This window comes from Vicugna pacos, chromosome 12 (assembly GCF_048564905.1).
Source record: "Vicugna pacos chromosome 12, VicPac4, whole genome shotgun sequence".
Classification (NCBI taxonomy): domain Eukaryota; kingdom Metazoa; phylum Chordata; class Mammalia; order Artiodactyla; family Camelidae; genus Vicugna; species Vicugna pacos.
The window spans coordinates 64,065,813-64,090,214 of record NC_132998.1 but is presented as its reverse complement, the minus strand read 5'-3'; the positions used below and the strand labels follow the sequence as shown (position 1 = coordinate 64,090,214).

Below are 24,402 nucleotides of genomic sequence, written 5' to 3'. Positions count from 1 at the left end.
GACGGTTACCTGAAAGGACACTGAGAGGCTTCCTAATTAAACTGAAGATTTGTTCAACCACAGACAGTAAACGAATTACTTAACTTTCACCACATCGTACCCACTTCGCTGTATTTTAAGCTGCATGATACCACGTGTAGTTCAAATATCACATCTCGTAGTGAAAACACCACCCAAGAGGATGCTGGCGGTGGCAGCGCGAAGAAGTCAGGAGCCGCCGTGTTTCCCCGCAGGGCTCACCCGCCGTCCGGGGCCCGGGGACGACGTAAGCTCGGGGGCCGCTGCTGCTGGGGCCCTCGGGGGTGGTGAGCAGCGGGCAGAGTGAAGAGGAGGGCACTGAGGCCGCGGCCTTGTGAGCGGGGCAGCTTGATGTGTGTGGGTCTCACGATCTTTTCCGCACCCCCCTTCAGTAGCAGTCCGTGAGGGGTGATCACGGACACCGCACAGCGGGGGCTTGACGCAGAGGGAAGGGCCGAGCAGAGCCCCCTCCTCCCAGGGGACGCAGCAGCCCTCCGGGTGCCAGCTCCGGCTCTGAGCCGTGGGCAGGAACCACAGGGCCTGGGCCGAGGCTGCCGGGCCGGTGGGTGGCAGCTGCAGGGGGACCTGGGTGCTGGCGGGCCCTCTGCCCGGACCTGCGGGAGCAGGAGCGCCCTCCTGGCCGCCACGTGCCAGAAGCCATCCCTCGCTGGCCCCCGCCTGCCATCCCCACTAACAAGGAAGGGGTACAGCCGAGGCTGCTGGTGACCTGGTGGGCGCCCGGCCCTGCCCTCACCATGAGGCTGCAGGGTCACCTCTGGAGCCGGAGACTCACCCTCCCCGGCTGAGAACAGGAGCCGGCTGCTACCGGGCATGGCCAGCCAGTGCGTCTGGGTTAGGGGACGGTGCACACACAGATAAATGCACACAAAGTGCGGTGCCCAGCACAGAGCAAGGGTCCCAACAGCAGGTGTGCGATTACCTGGGGACGCCGCTTCCCCGGCTCCGCTCCATGAGCGCCGGACTTTGTTTCCCACTGAAATGACACATCTTTGGGGTGTGCTCTGGTCTGTGTCCACCAGCTGTCCCTGCGTCTGCAGCCCCAGGGCTCCAGCAGTCATACAGCCCCTCCCTCCTCGGGCCACCCAATTCCAAGTCTACCAGCCGCCACCCCCCAGCCTGCCCTGCACCCCTCCCCCAGTCTATCACCCAAGCGTACCCCCCTCCCACCCCTCCGCCTCTGCACTGCCACGTGGCTACCCAGGACTGTGCCTCGGCCTAAGGCCACCGGCGACACCGGCCCGCAGAGAAGTCAGCAACCACATTTGGATGCTCAGATTCACACTCACTCCCCTGCTTCCCAACTTCCCAGAGCCTTCATGCCACTGCGCTCAGAGTGAAAGCTGAGGGCCTCCTCCTGGCCCCCTCCACCAGGGACCTGCCCTTCCCGCTGTGCTGGCTCCGGCCCCTCCACACCAGGCCCTGTTCACTCCAGAAGCCCTGTCGCCAGGCAGGACCTCTGCACCACTGGCCCGTCTGCCAGGGTCGTTCCTGCCATCTTCAGGCTGGCCTTCGTGCTGACCGTGCCCCGATCACAGAATCTTCGCTGAGCACTCAGGCTGTGGCGGCACCGGCTTCCACCCTCAGCACGTCTTCTCCTCCACGGGCACCTGCCACCTCCTGCCAGCTCCCAGAGGACGGACTGCACGCGTCGTCTGTCCCCACACCAAACATCAGCTCCTGAGGGCAGGGACCCCGGGGTCTGGTTCCCTGTTTGTCCCCAGCACCCACCCCCACAGCAGGTGCTCAATGAATACTGGTCAAATGAAGAACTCCATGGGCTCCTCAAGGAAATGACCTCCAAAGTCACCCGGACCCCGCAGGGCAGGCCCCACCCCCTTGTGGCTGATGAGACAGGAGGCTGAGTCACCTCCCACACAGGCTCCCCCTCCTGCCACCACGGGACCCTGCAGGGCGGTCCCCCAGCCCCAGGCCCAGAAGGCACTGAAGGCAAACCCTCAGTCCTGGGCGAACACCTCTGCATCACCCCCTCTCCTCCCCACGGCCACCCCTCCACCCGGGGGCCCAGGTGCTCATGGGGAACCGGGCTGTGCCCGTGCCCCTGGTCTTGCTCCCTCAGCGCTCGCGTCCGAGTGTCCGGTGCCAGGACCGCCCGCCACACACCAGATGACCTTGGGGCCCCGCTGCTGTGAGCGGTCACCCCGCCGGCCTCAGGACATGCACGTTTGCATGCGGCCAACTCACACGGATGCACATGACAGAAATGAAAGCCTCCAAGTGTCATTTTCTTGGACTTTGAAGCAGTAGCCTTTGTACGAGTGAATATTGAGTGGATGCTAAGAGCAGAATGAGCTGTTAAGTTCTATTTGCTACTTTCGTCCCCGGGCTCGTAACAGAACACACGCTAGACAAAGAAGAACAGCTCGGACGGATGGAGTGACATTCAGCGGGCGGAATTGTTTCTGGGGTACTTCCCACGTCAGGATTTGCTTCTCCAACGTGGGCAAATATTTGCCACTTACGTCCCGTGAACGTAATACAGTCCTCTGTCCTCCGGAGCTACCTTAAAGGCCTACGAACACAGGCAATTCACTGGCTGCGTTTCTCCTGCCACTAAATACAAATCCAGCCCTTGTTTCACTGTGAAAGCTTTGGTTTTAGCTTTTGGTGTTAGATTTGATATTTAAGTAGAATTCTGAAGAAAGGGGAAAACCCGTAATCCCACAACCTGACACGAGAAGGACTTCTGCGTGCCAGCCTTTCAGTCTGTCCTTACGTGCTCGCGTTTTCCCGCAAGTCTTGAGAGCTTGATTTTTAAGTGTAATTTTAATGAGAAGGCAAATCAATTGAGTGAGTTCCCACCAAAAACACCCGCCGGAACCGCATCAGGAGGAACGTGGAACAAGCCACTCCAAGGGCCGCCCTCCTCAGAGGGCACCACTCGAGGGCGGCCCCGCTCCAGCTCCCGGAGACGGGACGGCCGCCGATCCTGCAGGGATGCTGGGCCGGGAGGGAGGCACACAGGAGGGTTTGGGAAGGCGGGCGGCGCGTTAGCTGACGGTGCCCTGTCGACGTGAAACTTCCTGACTTTGACAGCCAAACTGTGATGATATGGAGAGGACGGCTTTGTTCTCAAGAAGTAAGGAAGTTCTGAGGAGCAGAGGGACATGATCTCTCCAGCTGACTCCAATGCTCAGGAAAAACACGGATCCACGTCAGCGCGTGCATACACACACACACACACACACACACACACACAGAGAACAAAATGTAAACAACTGGCGAATCTGGGTAAAGTGTCTATGGGAGACCCTGGTACTGTTCTGGTGGCCTTTCTGTAAATTTGAAATGATGTCAAAATTAAAAGTTGAACACAACCTGTGGCCGGGCCATGTGTGGGAGGAGACACTGGAACCATGCGCTGGAGGCGCAGGGGAGCTGCGGAAGGGGCAGGGCTTGTTCTCCCTGCACGCCCTTCTGTGCCATGGACTGTGTAACCTGCACGAGCGCCAAGACCCTCCAGGCGCCTCCTCCAGCCTCAGGAACCAGGCCGGCTTCAGCTTCCCAGGCTCAGCCCCGCCTGGCCGCCTCCATCCGTGAGCCTCATGCGCCACCTGCTGGCCACGCGGGGCACCGCCTACCCAGGCCCCAGCCCTCTGAGCGCAGCTGAGTGACCTCAGGACCAGGCCACCTGCATCCCCTGAAAGCCCCAGCTCCAGCAAAATGAGGAGCACTCAGCAAAGAGGAGACACAGAAATGAAAGGACACAGATCTGGGTGGAATTCCAGCAGCACGTGAGAGCAAGCACGGGCCTCAGAGCCTGGCTGCAGAGCACCCACGAGGGGACCACGCCCCCCGAGAACCACGCTGGCGACCGTCCCGGCCCCTGCTGGCCCCTCCGCCCAGGCCATGCCGTGGCCCCTGCCCCCTGCAGTGCTCAGACTCCACGCCAACCCGCAGCCCCAGCAGGAAGGTGCAAAGTCCGCAGTGGTCAGGGTCTCCGATGCCCACCAGCCCCACGAGCAGCATGGACAGTGAGGACAAGCCCCCGGCCAGCCCGCAGAGCAGCAGAGAGTACGACTGGGGAGTGGGGAAAACGAGCAGAAAGTGCTTATCAAACAGCATCGGGAGCACAATTACGAACGCATCGGAAAGTCAACCTTCAGGACGGACGGCACTCATAGTGACTTGGGGGCATCAAACACCACAGACTGGCCTCTTAGGAGCTAAGTCACACGGGAAACACTCGCGTTAAATGACAGCAGACGGGGCCTGGCAGGCCGGACCCCCCTGAGACCAGGCGAGCGGCACGGACTTCCCATGGGGACTCACCGAGGTCTGTGTGGGGCCCGGCCAGGAGCTGCCTGAACTTGTCCAGCCGCGACGCCTCTCTCTCACTCAAGGCTGCACCACCGCCGCTGCAGGTGCCGGGCTCGGCCGCCCCTCCCAGCGTGCCGCTGGCCGAGTAGGGAAGGGACTGGGACCGCTGCAGAGGGACAGTGTCGCTGGCGCTTCCTGCGGAGGGAGGCAAGGACAGACGTGAGGCCTCCTGGATGCCCCGCACCTCACTCCCCACTAAGGAGGCCTCACACTTGCTGTGCCGCCCTCCCCTGGTGGATGCACGATGGCCCCTCCCTCCATCGCCAAGCAGCACAGACCTGAGGGAGAACGTGGAACCAGCTGAGGGAGCTGCCCCGACGACCAACAGGCCCAGAGGCCTGGGGACTGAAAACAGGCCCGCGCTCTGCCTGCTCCTCAGCTCCTGGGTCAGCTCCCCGCGGCAGGGGCTCACCCTCAGCTCTGTGCATTTTAGGGCTGCAGGGTTCTGGGTGTGGGGAGTGGGGGACACGCTGGGCACTGAGGATGCACCCCCTGCCCCAGCCCACCCCATGCCTATAGCACACACCCTGCCCTAGACATGGCAATCAAAATGTACCCAGCCACGGCCACATGGCCCCTGGGGCTGAGAAACCGTGCTCTAGGCCGACGAGGCCAGTGCTAAGAGCAGGGCCTCTGGGGTCTGGCGCCCTGGGCGTGAGGCGCGGCCCTGGGAAAGCTCTGCACTGCCCCGCCCCTAACCTGCACACATTTCCCAGGGCTGCGCAGACTGTAACGAGTTCATGAACCCCAAGGCCTTGCTAGGGTACTGGCCAACACAGTGAGTGATCGATAAATGCTAACCATTAGTATTATAAATGCAGGACTCACGAGGCTTGCCTGGAAAGCAGGCAAAGGAAAGGGGGCCACCTCCCAGGCAGGCGTGGGCAGGAGGCTCCTCCCCTGGCACAAGCTGCGGGGAGCGTCCTTCACTACGCTCTCACGGGAGGAGGCCGTCCTAGCGTGACATGCCAAGGCTCCCACCCTGGCTGGATGCCGCCCAGTCTTGCCTCCGGTCAGGGTCCCCCCATACACCACACACCACAGACTGAATGTTGTGTGTCCCCCCCACATACATACGCTGAGGCCCTACCCCCACCACAGGGTGGCATCAGGAGGGCCTGGGGGAGGTGACTGGAGGTCAGGAGGGTGGAGCCCTTGCGAATGGGATCGGCGCCCTTACAGGAGCCACGAGACAGCTTCCTCACCCTCAGCTCTCCACCACCTGAGGCTGTGATGAGACAGTGGCCATCTGCAACCCAGGAGAGCTCCCCCAGAACCCAACCCTGCCAGCACCCTGACTTCGGACTTCCAGCCTCCAGACTGTGAGACAAATTTCTGACCACTCTCAGCCAAGAGGACCCCCCACCTCCAGGCGTGCGCCAGCCACCGCCAGAAACTGCCTAGCGGCCTGAGCAGCCACCTCTGTGCCTCGCAGGCTGTGGCGTCAGCAGAGCCCACCAGCAGCCGGAACCCAGGGTGCCTGGGGACGCCGAGTCACAGGGGCCGAGCGCACCGGGCCGGGCACACAGGAGGCAGTCGGCAGGCATGCCTGTCACTAGTCACGGAAATTTCCATCAACTGTAAAAGCCCTACCTGGACCTCCTTCCATTTTTAAGCTCAAATACTTTAAAGTTCACACCATTGAAAAAAAAATAGTTTAGATTCCAACACAAAAACTGACCAAATGAAATAATTCATAGGATTCTCACCTAAGAAGATTGTGACATTTTAGAAGTTAATTCCTGAAAAGTTTTTGAAATACGGCAATTTCTAGTTTTTGAAAACTGGACCTAAGTACGAAACCTAGTTCTGCACCCACCGGGGAGGGGGCGATCTGAGGCCATGACGACGACCTCGCTCTCTTATCTGCCGTGAGGGGAGGGCGCCCTAAGCCCCAGAAGACCTTGGGTCTGAACCCGGCAATTCCGGAGAGGAGCCCCCGTCCCTCCTGACCCTGAGCCCGTGTGTGTCCCTGGAGGGAATCACCAGAAGCGGCCCGAGGAGGCCAAGCCCCTGAACGTGCGGCTGGCCCGGCCCTTCCACTGGAACATCCTCCTGGAGCAGCCAGGATATCCTCAAAAGGGCAGGGTCCCCCAAGCAGCCCACAAAAGCTCCACCTACCACTCCATCTGGAGGGGAGATGTGCTTAGCTCGGGGGGGCACAGAGAGAGGGTACAGGACCCCCACCACTGCGATCTGAGAGCCTTGGAGGGCAGGGACCCCTGTTCGTTCCCACCCCACAGTGAGAGGTCTCCAGCTCCTCCTTCTGCCAGAAACACAGGGTCCCTGCAGCCCTCTCCCACCTGCGGGGCAGGATGTGTGGCTCTCGCTGACGGACTTCACCAGCCGGAGGTCACCACTCGAGGCTGGGGGAGGCTCCGTGGAAGGCTGGGGCCGGGGCTCGGGCCCCAGGGCCTCAGGCAGCTTGGGGCGCCCCTGGCGCTGGCTGTGGTCGCGCAGCACGCGGCGGGCCGTCTCCATGACCACGGCGGAGCCCAGGCTCCCCGCCGCCAGTGCCAGGAGCTCGTCCTCGTCCTCGCCAGCATCCCAGGCATCGCTGGTGTTGCTCTCAAACTCCTGGAAGGTGCTGACTCTCTTGGCCTTCAGCGGTGTGGTGGGCACCTTGGGCGCGGCCTTGAGCACACTGCAAAGCAAAGGCAGCCTTTACTGGTGTCCTGGGAGTGGAGAAGGGTCCCCCCAAGACCGTCAGAGAGGAACCCTGGACGAGAGCTGAGGGTGAGGTCAAAGCGAAGACACAACCCAGAGACCTTCGACAGAGCCCGGGCAGAGTTCACGAGCGGCCGTGACCAGAAGGGAGGAGAGATTTGGGGGAGGGTCCCACTGGGAGTCTCTGCCCTGCAGACGGTGCAGCACCGCACTATGAGGGTGCAACACCACACTATGAGGGTGCTCATACCCAACCCCCAGCCTCGTGTTATGGGAGCCCCCAAACCCCCGCTCTCAGCCCGACACCTCTGCAGACCTCCCCGGGCAGCAGCTGGGGATCGGGGAGAGGCTGTTCACAGGAACAGGCCCCTGGCAGGTGGGTCTGGATACGGTACAATTCCAGGCTCCCCCACGGCAGGACGACCCTCAACACTGGCCCCACCACAGTCAGAGACTCAACCAACAGGCGCGGTCCTGAGGGGCCCCCGCATCCCCTCGCCCACCTCTGGGGGAAGAGCCCAGGCAGGGGGCAGAGCCAGCGGAGGGGCACTGCATGGGGGGCGCAGCAGAGAGTAAGGCAAGTAAAGTGACCACCGGCAGAGCCAGGCCCTACGTCCAGCCTGGGGCGCCACTCTCCCACACTGGCTCCCATTCTGGGACATGTTTGCTGAATGGAAGGCCACTTGCCTCCCCCGCAGGAATCCCAGGGAGCTGGAGGGCCACCGCAGCCCCCCTAGAACAAGCCTGGGGACAGCCTGGCGAGAGATGGGCCATCACTTACGTGCCGTGGAGCAGGGGGTCAAAGGGGGGGTGCTGGGCACCGTACACGTGCCGGATGCTGCTTGGAGAGAAAGAGAAGACAATTAGCCTCTCTGCAGCTCTCCTGGGACCCCCACTCACTCCGGGAGGCGACCAGCTCCTCAGAACCCACACTCAGGGAGCAACTCGGGCCACTGCGGGGCCCAGGGGCCCATCTGGGAAGGCAGAGGGGCGCCATCCAAGACCACATCCCAAACAAGAAGGGCATTCAGCCTCCCTGTGGCTGGGCCCAGTGCAGGGACCCACGGCTCTGACAGCCTCCCCGCAGAGCCTCGGGCACCAACTAGGGACAGGCTGCGGGGAGCGGCCCCGCCTCGGTGAGGTGCCCGCAGCCTCTGCTCTCAGACCAGGGGTCACAGGCAGGACTGAAAGACTGACGATGAAAGGCCCGTCTGGAAATTCTCACCTGGTCCCATTCTGTCTGAAGATGGACTAGAGTTATGAAAAGGTAAATAAATATGTATGTATATGTATACGTATATGTATATGTATATATACACACACATACATATTTTTTTTAAGACTTGATGGTCTCATTGTGAAAGTCTGTGTTCATCAGAGTATATTTGGGAACTAGATGGAAACAAAACAACACGCGTGGCAGACACCCAGGACTGTCAGCTGAGCAACCCCACCGCCGCCCCTCCCCACCACCAGCCACGTGGTCACATGACCCGGAGCAGGCCAGTCTGAAATAAACGAGGATCTTCTGGGCCTGAGAGACGGAGAAAGGCTGGCCCAGCACAGCCCTGGCCCTGAGCTTTCCCCGTCATCCTGCCTGGAGCACAAGCAGGAGACCGAGAGGCCCCTCAGCCGTCCGCCACCAGGAGAAATGAGCATGAGAAATAAAGCCTCCCACGGGGGATGGCAGGGTCAGGAGATGGGGACGGGGCCAGGTCTCGGGTGGCTTTGGGGGCCGCCAGCCCAAGCTGGACCACCTCCCTCAGACTTTCATTTACAGGAAACAAACAAACCCCTGCTTGTGTAAGCCACCAGCGGTCAGTCCCGACGCGGTCCACGTGGAACAGACAACCACTGTAACACTCTAATGCAGAAGCTTGTACGGTGAGTGTGTGTAAAGATAAACACAGACGGAGAGCAAAATAAACAGAAAACAGAAAACCGCAGACACAGAGCTGTTAGTATATAGATGAATGTCTTCTTAGCTTCTTAAAACAGACTGAAACTGACCTCGTTTACCTAGTAACACATCATGACTACCTTCCCATATTACTGCACTCCAATTTACTTAGACGCATTTATTGACTTTACACATATTGTGTGATATACACAAAAAATACATGCAGTTAACATACATTTTAAAACAATAATGAGGACACAGGCGATTTCCCCGTACATTTCTCTGCAACTCCTGAAATCTATAACTATTTCCGAGTTTCAAAAGTTTTTAAAAATCAGTGTGATGAGTACCAGTTACCTCACTGAGGTGGGAAGCCCCATGAAAAAAACTGGCAGGACCCCCAGGCAGGGACACTACTTTCCCACCAGTGCCATCCAGTTCCCTGACCCAGTGGTATTATCTTGCTTTTTGCTTCTGTAAAACGGCTTGCTTCTAGGAGAACGGAACTTACCCCTAAGAATCTATTGGTTCCTAAAGCTCACTCCTGATTGGTCCATTTCTAACACCTCATTTCCATAAAGCTTACTCCTGATTGGTCCATTTCAATCACTCCTGACTGGTCCATTTGTTATACCTTATTTGCATATGATGTTGCAAAATGTTGCAAAGTCTAGACTGGTAGCCTATAAACGCCTATGTAAACCTACAGACAGAGTCCAGAGCTTGGAGTGTTAACTTCTCTGGGACCGCCAGCATATAGTAAACCTGAGTTCTCCACCCTCCGAATGCTGCCTAGTCTCTTGCCTGGATCCAGGTTGCTGTCACACCGAGCTGTCACACTGAGCTGTCACACCGAGCTGTAACACACTTGGCTGCAACATCATCACTGCCTGTGACATCCCCCTGGACAACTTCACCTCTAACTTCACAGTGTCCCACCAGATGGTGACACCGTGATTCATTTAACCAACATTGACTGTGAGACATTTAACTTGTTTGAAGTTTTTTGTGATGATGAAAACAGCAATCAACTTCTCTGGGGACAACACTGTCACACATGTGCGGACTTCTTGAGGATAAAGTCCTAGAACGCCTGGGACATGAAGAATGCAGGTACAGAGGCCGTAGGCTCACAGAGCTGACCCTGGAGCCCATGGCATGGGGGTGCCGACTGCCCCGCACTAGAAAATCTGAGCGTCACTTCTAGTCGGCCCTCCACATCCACAGCTCTCCACAACTGCAGCTCCCCATCCACAGATGGTACAGGACTCTAGTATTTACCACTGAAAAGCACGCACACGTAAGCGGCCCCATGCCATTCAAACCCATGGACAGACCACGTGTCACTGTGACATGACAGGTGATGAGGACGGGACCGCTGCATGTCCCATGGGGAGGGACACTGGGCGAGGTGCAGGTCTGGGTGGGGAGCTTCCACCAAAGGCATGAACCCACAGGAGGGGGAAGGGACAACACCGTGCCCACCCCGCTATGCCCACCCCACCGTGCACCCACCGCTCAGCCTCCACCTCTCCTCGCAGACTCCAAATCTGCTCCCAACCCCTGCCTGTTCTTCAGCGTGAAATCCCACAGACAATAAAACACAGAATGTCACAGTTGGAGTCATCAGAGACCTAGATCTGAGTTATTCTAAACTCAGGGTGTTCACTCCTTCCATCTGCACAACCCAACAGGCAGACACGATGAGCCCTGCGGTGAGGATGGAGACGCTGACAGACAGGGAGCTTAAGGGGCCTGTCTGAGGTCACAGCCAGCTGGCAGGTTGCAAGGCCGGCTTAATGGCACAAAGACCATGAAAAATACCCACACAAACAACAAAGAGTGATTCTGGGCCCATCGAATGCTATCACTTTGTCATACAAGAGAGTTGAAACCCTACCAACCTGAATCTGACATTCGTAATTCTTATCTAAGTGTTTACTCTTTCACTGAAGACTCTGGATCTCTAGGCAACATATGATATTATTCTGCCCATTTGTAAAGTTTGTGTTATATTATATACGTATCTTTATATATCTTCCTGCAACTTTCCTTTCTCTCAAGGTGCCTTTCACGTGTCCGTGTTGGTACATGCAGCCCCAGTTTTGTTGTCCTGTGAGGTTTCATCTGTGTGTGAAGAGGGCTGTTTTAGCAGTAAACCAACTTTCCAAAAGAACTTTTACCTAGAAACACAGCAGAGGCAGAAGCAGCAGAGCTGTCCTGTAAAGGGGAGAGGAGCAGGAGCCTGCCCACTTCCCAGCTAATTCTATGAGGCCAGCATTATCCTGATACGAAAACCAAACAGGACATCACAAGAGAAGAAAACTATAGACCAACATCTCAAAAACACACCCACAAAGTCCTCAACAAAATACTAGCAAACCAAATCCAGCAACATAAAAAAAGGACTACACGCCTTAACCAAGTGGGATTTATCCAAGGAATGCAAGGTTGGCTAAATAACCAAAAATCCCAATAGGGAAAGGACAAAACTACAGGATGGCTTCAGTAGCTGCAGAAAAAGCCCTTGACAAAATTCAGCACTTCCTTTCATAATAAAAATGCTCAAGAAACTGGAAATAGAAGGAAATGTCCTTATCCTAATAAGGACATCTACAAAAAACCCATCGCTAACACCATACTTGAGGGTGAAAGACTAAAGGTCTTCCCTGAGATCAGGAACAAGACAAGCACGCCCACTCTCACCACTTTTACCCAGTGTCGTACCGAGGTGCCAGGCAGGGCAATTAGGCAAGAGTGAGAAATAAACGGCACCCCGGTCAGAAAGGAAGAAGTAAAACTATCTAACGTGATGGTATACTTTCATACAGAAAATACTAAGGAAGCCACTAAAAAAGGGTAAGAGCTAAAAAGCAAACTCAGCAAGGTTTTAAGACACAAGATTTGTATTTGATCATAAAAATATCTGTGGCATTTCTAAACACTGTCAATGAACAATCCAGAAACGAAGTTAAGAAAACAATTCCACTTATAATAGCACCAAAAAGAATGATACGTTTAGGAACAGATTAAGAAAAGACGTATAAAAATGATATTCTGAAAACTAAAAAATACTGTTGAAAGAAATTAAAGAAAGCTAAATCGATGGAAAGATACTCATGTTTGTGTATTAGAAGACTTAACATTGTTAAGACTCCCCAAATTCAGTACAGAGTCAACGCAATCCCTACCCAAACACCAGCCAGCTTCTGTGCAGAAAACTGGAAAGATGACCCTGAAATTCATACAGGAACGCAAGGGGCCCAGGAGGACCAGGTTAAGACAATCTTGAAAAAGAATAAAGTTGGAGGACTCACACCAACAGATATCAAAACTCACTAAAAGATTCAGTAATCAGGTCAGTATGGTACTGGCGTCAGGATCAACACAGAGATCGATGGAACAGAACTGAGAGCCCAGAGTCCACACATTTACAGTCAATCGATTTTCTATAAGGGCACCAAGACCCTTCAATGGAGAAAGAGCTGTTTTTCAGTAAACGGTGCTGGGACAACGAGATATCCACGTGCAAAAGAATAAAGCTGCAACCTACTCAGCCTTAAAAAAGAATGGTATTTTTTGTCATTTGCAACAACCTGGATGGACCTGGAGGGCATTAAGCTTAGTGAAATAAGTCAGGCAGAGAAAGACAAATACTGTATTTGTCAAATACAGGCTGGTCCCAGCACAGCCAGCACCAACGCTACACATGCGAGTGACTCGGCCGTCCTCTGATCTCGGCCCCAGCCTTCAAGACTTCCCAGGGACACCCATGAACTTTCTTTTTCTTTCTTTCTTTCTTTTTTTTTTTTCCGCTAAAAAAAGGTATCAGCCTACCTACGTCAAGTACCAACCATCCGTCATGGTCCCTTTCCTAAAATTTGATGGTTGCTCTCCTGACCTTGGTAGGAAGCTTCCAGTTTCAAAACTCAAAAGGCCTGGGTCATTCCTACACTGCTGGTAGGAATGCAAATTGGTGCAGCCACTATGGAAAACAGCATGGAGATTCCTGTAAAAACTAAAAATAGAGTTATTGTTCGATCCAGCAATCCCACTCCTGACATAGACCTGGAGAAAACTGTAATTCGAAAAGATACATGCACCTCAGTGTTCACAGCAGCACTATGTACAGTAGCCAAGACATGGAAGCAACTTCAGTGTCCATCGACAGATGACTGGATAAAGAAGATGAGGTATATATATACAATGGAATATTACTCAGCCATAAAAAGGAATGAAATAATGCCATTTGCAGCAACATGGATGGACCTAGAGATTATCATACTAAGTGAAGTAAGTCAGACAGAGAAAGACAAGTATCATATGGTATCACTTACATGTGGAATCTGAAAAAAAATGACACAATGAACTTATTTACAAAACAGAAAGAGAATCAGAGGCATAGAAAATAAACGTATGGTTACCAGTTGTGGGGGAGATAAAAAGGAGTTCGGGATTAGCAGACACAAACTACTATATATAAAATAGGTATAGCACAGGGAATTATATTCAATACCCTATAATAACCTATAATGAAAACAAATATGAAAAAGAATATATATGAATATATACATGTGTATAACTGAAACACTGTAATGTGCACCAGAAACTAACACAACATTGTAAACTTACTATACTTCAATTTAAAATTTATTTTTAATTTTTTAAAAAAAGGCCTGGGTTCACTGCAAATACTTCAAAGCTGACAGAGTATTAAGCAAGTAATTGTTCTGAGCTTTAGCTTCCTCATCCCAGAAATGGGAAGAAGAACGTGCATGGAACGAGAGAACCATACAGCACAGCGAGAATACGGCCAAGCGACCTACAGACAGCACTTCCCAGTCCCACCAGCCTGACTCTCCCCGAGCCTCTGCCGTCTCCCACGATGCCCTGTTGCACGTGCACGGCTCACACCAGCGGGCAGGCTGGTCCACAGCCCGCCACGCGCAGGTTGCTTCCACAGAGTCTGCAGCCTTACCACGACTACAGGCCTCCCCCTCCCGGCACAGCAGGAAACTCATTCATTCTTCATGGGCAAACCACTTACGTTTACTGAGCAGAAAATGTCCCAGCAAAGTTCAAGCTCAGACTGAAAGGAACTTCATTTTATCTTATTAAAACTACATTTTGATTTGGTCTTGCACAGCTAAAAAGAAAAACAGGCTTCAACGAGAGCTGTTTTTAAAGAATCAGTGGCAAAGAACACACCTACCTCATTTCAGATAATGAAATCTTTCTTTAAAAAGTACATCAACCAATGAGCTTTTCAATAAATTATACTGCGTTAAAACACTACAGTAATTTACTGAACCCTAATGATTCCTTACGAAAAGCAGAGCCACAGGACGTAATTCCACTTTCAGCCCTACACCCTGGCAAAACGCTGGCAGAAGCACACAAGGAGACAGGCTCGGTGATGCCCGCTACACTCCAAAGAGAAAAGGTTAGGAAAAATCCAGATGTCCGTTATCGACGGAACAGTGAATAAACGAACTAGACACACGCATAGAATGAAACGCCAACCACAGCAACCACGAAGGACTACAGCCACGGGCGTCAGGACGGGGAAGCTCACCGACGTAACGCTGAGAGGCTGAACACGCACAGCACAACGTCACTTACAGAAAGATCTTAATGCAAAATGATACGTCATTTCTGGATACCTACATGCATGCGCAAACACCCTCCCGCAGGCACGGCGGGGGAAAAGAGCACATGAAATTCCGAATCCAGAATCGAGGTGACCAGGGGAAGCGGGGGAAGGAGCTGGGTCAGGAAAAGAACACAGCAGCTCCCACCGTGTGCGTGCTCCACAAACCCTGTACTCAGTCATCTGTGTGCCTTTTTGAATGTCCAAAATGTGCTGCAGCTTTTTAACCCTGGCTCTGGCTCTGTGAGGGCAGGGGTTTGCAGGCGCGGCTACCGGAGCACCGTCTCATATGCACCGAGTGCCCAGGAGTGCCGTGCCTGGAGCACCCCTCAAAGACACAATTCTGATAAGTCCAAGTCTCCCCCACCCTGTTCCTCCTACACGGGACACAGAAATCTCTCAAAAGGAAGCTCAGCATCACTAGCCACCTGAGAGACGCAAAGCAGCAGCACAATTAGATGCCACTTCACAGCCAGGAGGAAGGCGAAAGTTTGAGGATAACTAACGTGCTGGGGAGGACGCAGAGAAACTGAAACACTCGCACACCACTGACGGGAGAGAAAACTCCTGCCCCTCTCAAGAAAACAGCCTGGCAGGTCTTTCAAAAAGTCAAATATTCACCACATGACCCTGCGATTCCACTCCCAGGGATGTACCCAGAGAAATGGAAACACACGTCTACACAAAAGCCTTGCAGAGCGTTGTTTCATAAGAGTCAAAATGTGGACAGTCCAAAAGTCCATCAGCTGATGAACAGATGAATCAAATGTCCCGGCCATACAATGGAACATTAATTATTGGGCCATAAAAAGGAACACTCCCAACGTGGATGAACCTTGAAAACGTCACGCTCAGTGTAAGAAGCCAGTCAGCCAGGACCCACATAAAATTTCATTTACGTGAAACGTCCATAACAGGCAAATCTACAGAAACAAAAAGTCAATTAGTGGTTGCGAGGGGCTGGGGAGGAGGGGCTGGGGAACCACTGCTGATGAGAACTGGGCTTCTGTCTGTGGTGGTGAAAATGTTCTAAAACTGACGGTGGTGATGGTCATACAAGTAGATGAATATACTAAAAACACTGAATTGTACGCTTTAAATGGGTGAAATGTACAGTGTGTAAATGATATCTCTCGACAGATGTTCAAAGAGGAAGGGGTGGGAGGGGGAGTGTAGGTGGGAAGGACCAGGACGGTCGCCCCGGGCCCAGGTACCAGGCAGGTGGGTGCGCCGTCGGGGGAGGCCCAGTGCGAAGGAGCTCCTTCAGCGCCGAGTGCTCAGCTGACCAACGTCACCCAATAAACCTTTAAACAGGTCCAAGTCCACTTCTGCTGCCCCGAATAGCAGGTCTGGGCTGCTACCATCACAGAACCAAACATTTCAGTACACTTCTTGTGAAAATGATGGCATCTTATCACCCTAACTAAGAACTGAAACTTAGGAAGGCCTAATTTGTTACCAGCAGGCAATAGCGGAGACCACGAGCTGTGTCTTCTGAGTCCAGTCCGTGCACATCCTGGTGATCACACAATCAAGCAGCCAGGAGGGACTCTCAGATGGAGGAACAAATAAGTGAGAACTGACGAAGCATCACAGCTTCCAGCCCTGTGATGTAACAGAGGCTCACACCCAGGGAGAGGGCTGGACCCACACAAAGGACAGGACAGCACAGGACAGGCCAGGGAGGGGCAGGCAGAGGGGTGCCCCAGGATGTGCCCTGAAGAGGACCCCAAATAGGAGGACCTCCCCGAGAGCCCCGAGTTCTCATAAAGGTCACCTCTTCTGCATAAGGGACAGGGAGACTCCATGAAAATGCCCCCACTGGTAAGGGAAAGAGAGACGACAAACAAGGGGTAAAGCTGAGGTTTAAAGCGATAACTGGGTGGGGCGGTCCAAGGCAGACAGGTCAGAGGTGAGGACAGATGCAGGAATGGCCAAAAGAGAGCTGGGTCCCTGGGACCAACACCACCGAGTCTGGATTCTGTTCAGGCTGCTTTACACCACAGTGCAGGAAAGGTTTTTAAAAACTCAGAATCAAAGGCTGGCTGAGGGCCTGCTTATGGACAGCCAAGCTCTGAGGCGTGGTCCTCACTGGAGAGCCCACAAAACGGTGATGTCTTAAACAGTCACGGACGGCCCTGAGTCCTGCTTCACTCAAGTCACTCAGCAGACGCTGGCTGAGCAGCTGCCCCAGGCCAGGCCCCACACGGGGGCTGCAAAGGCGCCAGGGAGCCGGTGACCGCCTGCCCCCAGGGTGCTCCCACGACAGCACACAGTCACTCAGATACAGGTAAGCGCCACAGAGGGAGAAGGAAGGTGGAGACAGCACAGGGCATAGCGCAGGCGCCAAGAAGGGAGGAGTCCGGAGTCCAAGGTCGCATGGCTCCAGGTTGTAACAGTAAGGAGACTCCTTCCTGAGTATCCTGGCAAACTTCCATCAGGTGTGAACATGGATCCCCCTTTACCACGGCACCGGCTCTGAAACAAAACTGATGGGACAACACCAGGAGAGCTTGTTTTGTTTTTAATTAAAGGTTAATTAGCAGCGGGTAACAATGGAACTGAGCAAAAGAGTGAAGAGTGAGAGGAAATAAAAGTACAGAAAAGAAACGTATCCAAGCTGCAGTGTCCTAAGCATCATAAAGCAAATGAAGAACTCCATGAGCACATTCACGACTAAACGCCTCCCTGTATTTCAGACACACGAAGCCAACAGGCAGCCCCTGCAGTCAGCTCCAGCCGACAGCTCATCGACCCCTTCTGCATGCACAGGCATCGCTCACTGTCTCCTTCGGGCTCCACAGCAGTTTCCTGAAATATGAGCTAAATTAGCGACTGATTTACCATTAGACTCACTCTAACATGTAGTGATGCTCCCCAGATTTGTCAAATATGTTCAGGAGGGTAAGTTTTCAAAGAAATTCACTTTAGAGGGCTTTGGAGGAAAATGAATGAAACACCATGACTACAACAGTAAACAATGCCGCCACCCCTCCGCCCACTGCGTGGTCGGAAACTCCCCCCCGCCCAGGGAGGCAGGCAGACGCACGACCCAAAGGACCCAGACCAGAGGCCTGGCAGCACCGCCTGCCCCACCCAGGGGCTCTCAGCAATCTGCTGTCCCCTTCGGGCCATGAGCTGCCTGCAGCAGGGACAGGATCTCGTCTCCTGTCACACTCAGCACACCTGAAACTAACACAGTGTTCTACGTCAGTTACATCACAATAAAAGTGCAAAATATGAGTAACGGGGTGGGGAAGGCTTTTGAAATTAACATGGAAAAGTCCAGTCCTACCAGCCCGGCAGCTGGCCATCACCCCATCACCAAGCCCCATTTCCCGACCTCCCCTCCCTGCTGCTTCTGCCCGCCTCCTTCTGCCGCACACAGCCTTTCTCCCGTCTCTTCCTAGTTCCCTGCCAGCCTATCTGGACACTCCTCAGACCCATCAGCGCATCCAGAGCCCAGTCCCCAACTCTGCCTTCCCCCGAGGCTGTGGACAATGACGCTCTCCCTGACCGTAGTGACCTTCCCTAGTTAACGCTTCTCAGATAGCTGCCTCTAGGCTGAACCACTGCCAGCTCTCGGCCACAAACTCACCACCCCACATTCATGGGTCCTGCACAAAAAGCTGTGCCCCAGCTGCCCCACCTCCCACCCACCACTCAGCGTCCCACCCTCGGACAGGACCTCACTCCACAGTCACGCAGGAACAACATGACACATTCACCCTGCCTCGTGCAGCTCCTCCCACCCTCTTCCAGCCAGCGGCCTCCTGGCTCTCCCCGGCCACCTGTGCCACCGAAGACCCACCTGCTGCCCCCAGTGCCCCTCTCCTCCTGACCCCGTCATCCACTCCTTCTGTGACTTCACCCCCAAGACCTCACCCAACTGGCTGGCCTCGCCGCCTGCAGGCACACTTACATGACAAGAGAAGCAGGTGCACTGAGCGCATCGAGGGTCTGCCTCCAGCCCTCAAGGTCCACGGTGATGCCCAGGGACCCCTCCCCTCTGCAGACCCCATCCTCAGCCCTGCCTCTCCACGCACCTGTGCTCGTGTCCTCTGACAAGCCCGCACACTGCCGAGGAAGGAGGCCAAGGACCAGGAGCCCACCCGGAAGAAGGAATCAAACATCGTTTGTCTCAACTGCCTGGAAGCCTTAGAGCCAGCAAGACGGAGTCTATGCTTGCGTTTAGTAGAAGTGTTCACTGAAAGAAGGCTCATCTCAACCCTGCAGCGAGGTGTACGAGGAGCAGGCACAGAGCGTCCACACGGCACACTTGAGAACTGTGTCGAGTCGGGCCCCAGCGGCACAGCCCACGCTCAAGTGCGCAGCCCGTGTGAGAAGGAAGCCGGCAGACCGCAGACATGCCAGCGGCTGGGCGCACAGCAGCGCTGGAGCTGGCCCTCTGGCAGAGCCAGTGAACGCCAGACCCTGGGAGGAGGGCCTCCCCAAGGAGCAGAATACCCAGGAAGGCCCACGGGGAACAGAGCTAATGCGGTCCGGAGTCCAGAAACACACGGGGCAGTGTAGCCAGAGGGCTCTGCCCTGCACTGAGACGCCCGAGCTCAAGGCCAGCTCGCTCCCCGAGGGGCCACGGGCCTGAGGCAGAGATGGCCTCCTCCCTGCGGTTCGGGCAGAGCGCGGCTCCCAGCCTGGCGGCGTCAGTATCAGAAACAGCACCTCCAGCCCCGAGCTCTCATCACTGCGGTCAGGGAACCCGGCTCCACTCCTAGCGGGGCTACACGTGCCTCCGCCACCTCCAGTACTCGGCCTGGGACTTCCACGTTAATTCCCAGAAAGAGGAAACAGCCTTTCAGACTGAGGAGATGAAAGGACCAGGGATGCTCAAAACGAAAGGGCCCTGTAGCCCGGGGCCCAGAAATGGGAAGAACCCAGGCTGCTGCGGCCCCGCTGCCCCTCCCCTGTGGAGGGAGCGCCTGCGTGAACCTAGAAGGAGCTGCTCGTCTCCCTCCTGAAGACCCCCCGACAGAGGCAGTCAGCGTGCAGGAAGTGGGCTCCCAACCCCCCTGCCTGGGACCCAGTCTGTGCAGCCCGTGCAGGACCGCACGGCACCCCCACGGCTGTGAGCACGCAGCGGGCTGCGTGTAAGGAGCCTGGCACAAGGGACGTGCTCAATGAGCAAGTGCTGGTAGGACGTGTCACTGCGAGGCCGGCGCCACCTCCACTTCAAGGCCCCGCCTCTCATCTGGGGCACAGAACCAACACCCGCCCCTGGGCGGGGTTGGCAGGCCCCCACTAGGCCGGCAGGCGAGTCTGGGCTCCCGGGGCCGAGCACAGCGGTGGCCCCGATGCCCATGTCCCCCGCACACCTGTCTGCAGGAGCAGGGAGCAGCCCAGCCCCTCCAAGGGGGGCCCGCGGCCCCCATAGGGCACTTGCTGGACTGAGGGGTGGATAAGCCAAGGAGGAGCTCGACAAAGGGCCCGCTGGAGAAGGCAGGGAGGGCCGGTGTCCCGCCCCGGCCCAGGGCCACTCGGCCACTGCCTCTCCTCACTGCCCACGGGTTTGAGAACAGGAAGACAGAGACCTGGCCTCCCAGCACACGTTCTACTCGTTTCCACACACGACCTCTGACCTCGCCTTCACAATACTTAGGGGACTGAAATACTTCCTCCAGCTCTCATTTTAAAAATCTTTTAAAAAGCAAAAACCAAATCCAAAATCATCAGGGATTTATTTTTCAAAAGTTACTTTTGTCCTCATCTGAAATTATCCCCAAGGAATCCAGGTCTGCCACATCTGACAAATACATAAGAGGGAAAAAAAAGACTTCCCTTCAAATTTATTTTTCCAAAGTGTTTCCAGACAAAATAAAAGGCATTTAATAGCACAAAACGCAACCACTAAAAAGCAAACCAGTAAAACGGTCTGTGTATTTAGCGAAACCCCACCCACGGGTGCATCCCTGGTGCTCAGCACAGCAAGACCCTCTCCACTCCCACAAAACAGTCACCGCCTGAGCACGGATGCCTGGGCTCCTCGCAACGTGGAAAAATAGGAAAAAATAGACATTCAGTCCACACAGCCGCTCCAAAAACACGAGCAAGGAAGCAAGCACAGGTTCATACAAACACGAGAGAGCGAGCGCAAGGGGGCCAGCAGCTCAGACCTCCTGAGAAGGGAGGCGGGGCCTCCACGCGGCTCAGGGACCGAGAGGACTCAGGACACAGGGAGACCCTCTGAGCTCAGTCCTTGTCCCACAGCACTGAACACCCTTGCAGATGTCATGGTGAGGGTCCGGTCCAGCCCGCCCACCAAGACTGGCCGAGGCTCCTACCCACCTGCAAGGGCGGGACTCTGCAGGGGCAGGCCTGGAGGGCTCCTGCAACCCCCGCCCACGCGCCATGCCCCCAGCATGCTGCCCTGACCCCTCCACCCGCCCCGGAGGGGTTTCCTGTGGCCACCGTAACAAATTAGCACAAACCTAGTGCATCAAAATACACATTCATCATCTCAAAGTTCTGGAGGTCGGAAGGCCGGCATGGGTCTCACCAGGCTGGAGTCCAGGTGTCAGTCGGCTGCACACATTTCTAGGGGGCGATTCTGGGGAGAACCCATTTCCTGCTCATCCAGGTTGCTGGCGGAACTCGGTTTCTAGTGGCTGTGAGACCTTGGTCCCTGTCTTCCTGCTGCCGTAAGCAGAAGGCTGTTCCCAGTTCTAGAGGCTTCCATCTGCCCCTGCTCGAGGCCCCTTCCTCCACCTCAAAGCCAGCAACCACAGGTCACGTGGAGTCACTTCGTGTCCAATCTCTGACAGAAGAGCTGATGCGATTACGCTGGCCCCACCAGATAACCCAGGGCCACCTCTCCATCTCAAGGTCAGCTGATTAGCAACCTTAATTCCCTTTGCTGTGTACCTGGCACTTCACAGGTTCTGGGGACGAGGACGTGGACATATCCGGGGGGCTGTTATTCTGCCTAGCACACCCCATTTCTCAGGCCAGAACCCTGGGATCACCTCAACCCCCAACACCCCGCCCACAGCAAACCCTGCGAGTTCCGCCTGCAGCAGGGGCCCTGGACCGTCCACCCCACTCCCTTCCACAGCCGCTGCTCTGTCTCCCCTCCCGCACCTGCTTCCTCTCACGCCCTATTCAAGGAGGAGGAACAGCATCAAGTATCACCCCTTGGTGCTTTCTCACGGCTCTTAGCACCAAGACCCAAATCCTCTCCAGGGCCAGGAGGCCTGCGTGCTCTGGGCCCTGCTCAGCCCCTCCCCTCGTCTCCCCCTCCCCACCAGGAGTGCAGTGACCCCCGACCGGCAGCTCTGCGTGGCAGGCTGGCCCCTTCCCCGGCTTAGGTGAGACCTCCTCCAGGAGGATGTGACCTTCTCTGGACGCGGTGCCCACTGTTCTGCTCACATCACCGGACTGTGCCCTGCAGGCTGTTTATGTGCCGTGTGCTCACCGACCCCCTCAGCCCGGCAGCCCCTGGGGGCCTCCTCTCTGCTCAGAACTCAGCACAGTACCGGACACATCAAAGATGCTCCTAATATCGTCTGCATGATCATCCCCGCAGCAACTGCTCTCCTCCAGCTGACCGCCACGCAGGGCCGTGCTAAGGCAGCGGGGATCGGACCCACGCTGAAAGGCGGCCTGTGTTCTCACACCCAGTGCGCTGTGATCGCGTCATGGCATTTACAGGTGAGCATGGCAGGAACGCCAAGTGCAACTGCAGAAAGCGATGGCCCTGAGAGAGCCAAGCGAGCCAGTGGCCCGAGAAAGAACAGGCCGAACCTTCTCTGATTCTTATCGTCCACTTCCTGACTCTCATCAAGGTGCCATCATCACTCATCTGGATGCTCACAGAGCCTCCTAACTGGTCTCCCTTCTCCTGCCCACGCCCTCTCAGCCCCCAGTCTACCTACAACCAGGCAGCCAAAGCCCGCCTGCTACACCAAAGGCAGGTCTTGCCCCGCCTCTGCCAAGAAGCCTCCAAAGGCTCCCCCTTCACTCAGAATAAAAGACTGAAAGTCCGTGTCTTTCCTGGGACATGAGACCCACCCACAGCGCCTTTCAGGCCGCGTGCCCCAGGACTCTGTCTCCCTCTCGGCTACAGTCACACTGGCCCTTGCCCTTTTCTCCCACAAACCAGAATCACTCCCAAATCATCCCAAATCAGGGCCTTTGCACGTGCACGCCCCTCTGCCCAGACCCCCCTTTCCCAGCCACCCAGGAGGCCTGTTCCCTCATCTGCTGCAAATCTTGCTCAAATGTCACCCGCTGTGAGGGCTCACCCGGCCGCCTGGTGACCATGAAACCCTCCCCACTGCACCTGCCCTCGTACCATCTATCCCACTTCCCAGCTTTGTTTTGACAGCAGGTGTCACCTCCCGACAGTGACATCTTCTAACTCTCTATGTATTCTCTGCCTCTCCCACTCTGCTGTTAGCTCCGTGAGCAGAGATTTTGGTCTGTTTTGTTCACTGATGTATCCCTAGCACCTGGAACCATCACTGGCACATAATATGGATTAAATAAATATTTGCTGAATCAATAAATTATCAAACTCTCAAAACCAGTCCAAGAGGCCTCTCTCATCCTCACCAAAGAGAACAGGGTTAGGCCAAGCAAGTACCCTCCCATCGGTCATAGCCACGAAGGCCCAACACGACTCCCTCAGGTTACACACAGAAACTGCCGGCCCAGGGGCACTGTGACCTGGAAAAGATCACGAAGAGATTAACAGACAAAGATGGCTGAGACCCAGACCACCCAATTCCTAGTGAGAACGTCTTTCCACCACATCACACATCCTGCCTCATCCAGAACAGAAACTTCCAAGGAAGCATCAGCCAAACACATAACCTAAGGATCCGGGTGTGCAAAGGGGAGCGGCTCTGCGAGCAAGACCACCCCTCACGCAGTGTGAGGCCCTGGCCGTCACTTGCTCTCTCGAGGTTAATCTAGAAAGGAGTTCAGATCAACCACCACTCATTGATTCCGCACTAACGATGCAGCAATGAGTAAGACACCCTCCCTAAACTGCAGAGCTTGCTGTCCGGTGGCGAAAACAAGCACATCCCAGCAACAGTGAGCGTGATGCACGAAGGGGCCCTGTCGTCCAGACGGCGTGAAGACAGGCAAGGCTTTACAAGGAGGTACCCTGGAGTGAACTTTTTAAAATGTTTGCAAAGTAAGGCAGGCAAAGGAGAGGGGAGGGAGGGAAAGAACATTCTGGTCAGCTACGAAAGCCTGAAACTGTACAGCATGTACCCCAAGGAACCTACAAGTCCATCAGCACCGCTGAGGGCAAGGCTCAGCACAAGAAGGGTCAGGAGATGGGGCAAAAGAGCTGAGTGGGATCGGCTCATAAAGGGCCTTAGATATCATGCAAAACCACTTCTCAGCACGACGCTTTGGGGAAAACAACTAACAGGCTCTAAACGGAGCCTACCTCAGTGTCACCTGGAGCATGTGTTCCGAAAAGTCTAAAACAGGAGGGCGACAGAACCCTAGCCCAGCACCAAGGACAGCGCTGGGCAGATAGTAAACGCTCGCTGAACGTCACCATCATTGCCATAAGGAGTTATTACTAAGGAATTAATCGTGTAAAGGACTGTGCCACATCGAAGCGCCTTTAACAGCCCCGCATGTTGCGGTGGGTGTGTTCCCCCTCCTCTGAGGTTCTCTGGGTTGAGGTCCACCCTAGAGGAAAGGTAAACAATCCCAGGAACCCCCAGAAAGAGTCGCGCAGCCACCGGAGCCTGCAAGGGGCCCTGACAGCTCTGCGTTTGTGTAGTTGAAGACTAAGCTAGTGACCGCCAGTGGAAGGAAGGTCACCTAC

At 55.3% G+C, this 24,402-nt stretch overlaps 1 protein-coding gene and 2 long non-coding RNA genes across 5 annotated transcripts in view; 1 reads left to right on the top strand and 2 right to left on the bottom strand.

Moving 5' to 3' along the window:
* Positions 1-24,402, bottom strand: part of TBC1D22A (TBC1 domain family member 22A) — a 238,357-nt gene that overhangs the window by 211,583 nt on the left and 2,372 nt on the right. For 2 of the 3 annotated variants that reach the window (XR_012078732.1, XM_072973722.1), the window contains exons 2-4: positions 7,826-7,882; positions 6,681-7,021; positions 4,330-4,512 (exon numbers count right to left, since the gene is read on the bottom strand). Coding sequence is in view for 2 of the 3 variants with exons in the window: in XM_072973722.1 (XP_072829823.1) it covers positions 4,330-4,512; positions 6,681-7,021; positions 7,826-7,882 (581 nt within the window). In the remaining variant the exon portion in view is untranslated. Of the gene's footprint in view, positions 1-4,329; positions 4,513-6,680; positions 7,022-7,825; positions 7,883-16,053; positions 16,127-24,402 lie in introns of those variants that run through there. The other variant, XM_072973723.1, reaches the window with a different exon arrangement.
* On the top strand, positions 16,056-17,438 carry LOC140700316 (uncharacterized). Its single transcript, XR_012078733.1, has 2 exons — positions 16,056-16,884; positions 17,129-17,438. It is a non-coding gene; the product is annotated as an uncharacterized lncRNA (long non-coding RNA).
* Positions 17,102-18,366, bottom strand: LOC140700317 (uncharacterized). Its single transcript, XR_012078734.1, has 2 exons — positions 17,662-18,366; positions 17,102-17,405 (listed from the first exon to the last, which is right to left on the bottom strand). It is a non-coding gene; the product is annotated as an uncharacterized lncRNA (long non-coding RNA).